This window comes from Elephantulus edwardii, unplaced genomic scaffold (assembly GCF_000299155.1).
Source record: "Elephantulus edwardii isolate Elephantulus edwardi_28Jun2011 unplaced genomic scaffold, EleEdw1.0 scaffold00068, whole genome shotgun sequence".
NCBI classification, from domain to species: Eukaryota; Metazoa; Chordata; class Mammalia; order Macroscelidea; family Macroscelididae; genus Elephantulus; species Elephantulus edwardii.
In genome coordinates, this window is record NW_006399818.1 from 875,601 (window position 1) to 879,608 (window position 4,008).

A 4,008-nucleotide genomic window follows, 5' to 3' on the forward strand; every position below is an offset into this window, starting at 1 on the left:
ACAACAACAACATGTCAGAAAGTTCCATCAGGTTTTCTGGCTCCAGGAAATGTCTTCATCTTGTCTTTTGATCACTTTTTTGGGGTGTTATCTTGCTTTGGTTTTGTGTAGGGTGTGAGGTCGCCTGCTTCTTCCTGTCATTACTGTGGTAAAGTTTTTCCTGCTGGGGGAACTAGCAGGACTTTGGTTTCATGATTTTGGCTCCAAAGCTCATTGTTCCAGAAGATGGAGGGGCAGCTGCCTGAATTTCTCTCTGATCTCTAGACTAAAAGGGAGACTTGCTTCAGTTGGAGAGCTCAAGATACTAGTAGGGAAGGGGAAGACAACTTAGTGGGCCTACAGGTTTTCCTCTCTGGCCCTGTAGCAAAATTATCGGGGACTAGGGGGCCAGCCGCTTCTATTCCTTTCTCTTTGGTCCTACAATGAAGTTCTCTTATGTGGATGGCTTGTTTTTTTCTGGTTGCAGCCCTCTCTCCTGAACTCTATTGTCTTCCTTGTTCTGTGGAGGTGCACCAGATTCCCGAACTATCTTCATCACTCTATGCCTCTGACTTTCTACTCTAGGACTATATTACTGTAGCTATTGATTGCTGGAGTGTTCTAGTTAATGTGCACAGCTGGCAAAGCAGGATGATGTCTCAGGCAAAAGCAATGTCTTTTTTAGGCAGGATCCTGAATGTTGGTGATACTTCCTCCCCAGCCCCCTTGGTCTGATGGCCTGCAGCTCCATGGTCTGGAAAGGTCCTCCCCACCTCTCCTGGCTCTGCGAGGCTGAGGGTGCCAGAGGGCTTGCTGAGAATATAGTACCAGTTTTCAACTGTGGGTGTGGTCGGTGGATCAGAGCCCTTCCAGGCAGGACAGAAGGCTTCTGGACCTCTGTGGGTCTGAAAAGATCATCCTCACCTCTCCTGGCTGGCTGTGGGGCTTAGTGTGCCTGAGGGTTCACTGGGAGTCCAATCCTAATATAACTTTTAAAAAGAGTTTTCAATCTGTTTAAAGTGCTGGACGTATGGTTGTTACTATTATTAAGTTCTTTTGAGTCAATTTTGACTCATAGCAACCCTATAAACAATAGGGCTGAACCTTGTCCTATCCTGTCCTTACCTCAAAATCTCATGGCCTACTTAAGCCCATTGCTGCAATCACTGTGTCAGTTTGCCTTGTTAAAGATCTTCCTCTCCTTTGCTATCCTTCTTCCTTTCCAAGCATGATATCCTTATCCAAGAAATAGCCTCTCCTAGCGATATGTCCAAGGTCTGCAAGATGAAGCTTCACTATCCTTGCTTCCAGGGAGTAATCTGGCTTCACCTTCTACAAGAAATATCTGTTTGGGGTCTTTTATAGTCCTTGGGTTATTCAGTACTCTCTTCCAACACCACAACTTAAAGGCATCAGTTTTTCTTTTGTCATTCTTAATTGATTTTCCAGCTCTCAGATGCATAGCAAGGGATTGAAAAGACCATCACCTGTGTAAGGTGCACCTTAGTACTCAGACTAACATCATTGCTCCTCAGTAATTTGGAAAGATCCTTGACTGCAGACTTTCCCAGTGTAATACATCTCCTGATCTCCTGACTCCTGGGCCTATGATTATTGTTGTTATGTGCTATCAATTCCCCTGGGGATATGATATGTTCTATGTTTTGGGATTGGATGGATGAATGAATGAAGGAGATGGTATGAAAAATTATGTGAAGAGATACACTTTGAGGACTAAGGGGTGCTGGATCCCAACCATAGTACTTACAGTCACCTCATATATGTAAAATCTGGACAAGGAAGATTTAATAATTTTGAATTATGATATTGCCCAGGAGAACAAACAAATCTGCCTGGAAGAATACAGCTGTAATGTCCCTTAGAATCAAGGATGGCAAGATTTCATCTCATTTACTTTGTTGTTTTGTTTTTTGACATCATGTCAGAACTGACTCATTGCTGACCCTGTAGAAAGTTTTCAGAGGCAACAAATCACACAGGAAGAGATTGCCCATCTTTCTCTCACAGAGCATCTAGTAGATTTAAACTGTGTGCTTTGGGGATTGCAGTGCAGCTTCTTACCAGTAGGCCACCAGAGCTCCCTAAATACTTTGAACATGTTATTAGGATTGCATTAGTAAATTATGCAGTTAGGGACCTCTGTAGAGTGCTAAAGAGCAATAATGCCCATCTAGAGACTAATGTATGCCTGAATCCAAGCCATGGCCTTCACATTTACTTGCTTTGCATCAGACAGCTGGACAGTGTCTAAGAATGACAGAAAAAGAATTGCTATCTTTCAGTTGTTGTGCTGCAGAAAAGTATTGAACATATCATGGATTGCCAAGATAATAAACAGTTCTGTCTTGGAAACCAGGTTGCTCCTTGAAGGCATGAATTTTGAAACGCCATCTGACATACTTTGGGCATGTTGCAAGGAGCGATCAGTTCTTGCAGAAGGACATCATGTTTGGAAGGGTTGAGGGACAGCAGATGACTCCAGATGAGATGGATTGACATAACTGAGATAATGGGGATAGGTGTGTTGGAGATGGAGAGAGTGGCTGAAGATAGGGCAGAATGTAAAGCTGTTAGACATAGGGTCATTGTGAGTCACAGTAGACTTGATGACACATAACAAGTCCCTGGAGAAAGACATCATGCCTTGTGGAGAGTCAGCTAAAAAGAGGAAGATCTTCAATGAGCTGGATTGTCATAGTGTCTATAGCAGTGGACTCAGACATGGCAGTGATTGTGAAATGATGCAGGGTCAGATGGAATTCATTATTTTGTACCTAGGGTTACTATGGGTTTATTTGTGTCAGAACCAAATGGATGCCACTAACAGCAACAATAATATAGTACAATCATTTTTTAGTTCTCCTTGTTTTCGGCTACCAACTGTTTTTCATTGTTGGTTAATTTTAGGAGCCAATGATAGCTAGCACTGACTTTAGAAACAATCTGCTGCTCTAAGACTATAAAAATGTGGGCAAAGACACTGTTTAACCAATCTATTTATAGTCTTAAATTCACTTTTTTCCTTGCTATTCCTTGCCTCCCCCAAAAAAAGAAAATAAAAGCTCCTCATTGTATTTAGAGTTTTTCTTTTTTGGGTTCTTCTGTTATTCATATTAAGTAGCATTGAGCATATTCGCTATAATAGTGAAGTTTGGTACTGAATTTGACCTATAAAACTAGTAAATGATAAAATAGTAATGATTTTTTAATGTTTTAATTTCTTTATTTTATCTGTCTCTTTCAGAATTCTCCACTTTACCAGTACTTGCAGGATCTAGGACATACAGATTTTGAAATATGTTCTTCAGTGTCACCAAAAATAGAAAAATGTACCACTGCAGAGGTTCAACCAAGGACTGCTATAAGAGCCTTGTCAAAAGTAAGGAAATATACAAATTCTTTGTGGTTTAACCTTTTACATGTCAAATTCCTAATTTTTAAAACAGACACACAAAGACAAAAACCTTGTGAGTACCTCCAATTATTTATCTACCTCTGTCTATTAACTATTTTAATAAATATAAACTCTCTACTATTTTGAACTATTTTGTGACTAATTTATATATAGGCAAGAAAGAAATAAAAGATTGGGATTTGAAACATACTATTTGCTTAAATAATCTTAAATAATCTTAAATTATCTGATGAGAACCAGAAAAAGAAACTAAAACCTTAATGAGAACACAACTAATAGGACTTTTATGTTCGCTGAATTTTTTTTTAATTTAAATTGTTTGGGGTTTGTTGTTGTTTTTTTTAAATTGTTTTAAAAAGAAATTATAAAAGGTAGATCACTGTCTTAAACACAATTTCCAGGGCATTTTATGGAGAGGATATATATACCTCAATTTCTGATGACTTTTCTATCTGTAATACTATATGTTTGGGGTTTTTTTTTAATTATTTTGTGTGTGTACTGTCAAATCATATCTGACTGGTACAGGAGGAGATTGTCCCTCCTTCTCCAGAAGAACATCTGGTGGATTCGAACTGCGTAGCTCTGGGATT

The 4,008-nt window shown here is 39.4% G+C and overlaps 1 protein-coding gene across 1 annotated transcript in view; it reads left to right on the forward strand.

Moving 5' to 3' along the window:
- Positions 1 to 4,008, forward strand: part of VEZT (vezatin, adherens junctions transmembrane protein) — a 133,532-nt gene that overhangs the window by 67,366 nt on the left and 62,158 nt on the right. Inside the window, exon 2 of the mRNA XM_006888488.1 lies at positions 3,245 to 3,379. Within this exon, the coding sequence (XP_006888550.1) occupies positions 3,245 to 3,379 (135 nt within the window). The remainder of the gene's footprint in view (positions 1 to 3,244; positions 3,380 to 4,008) is intronic.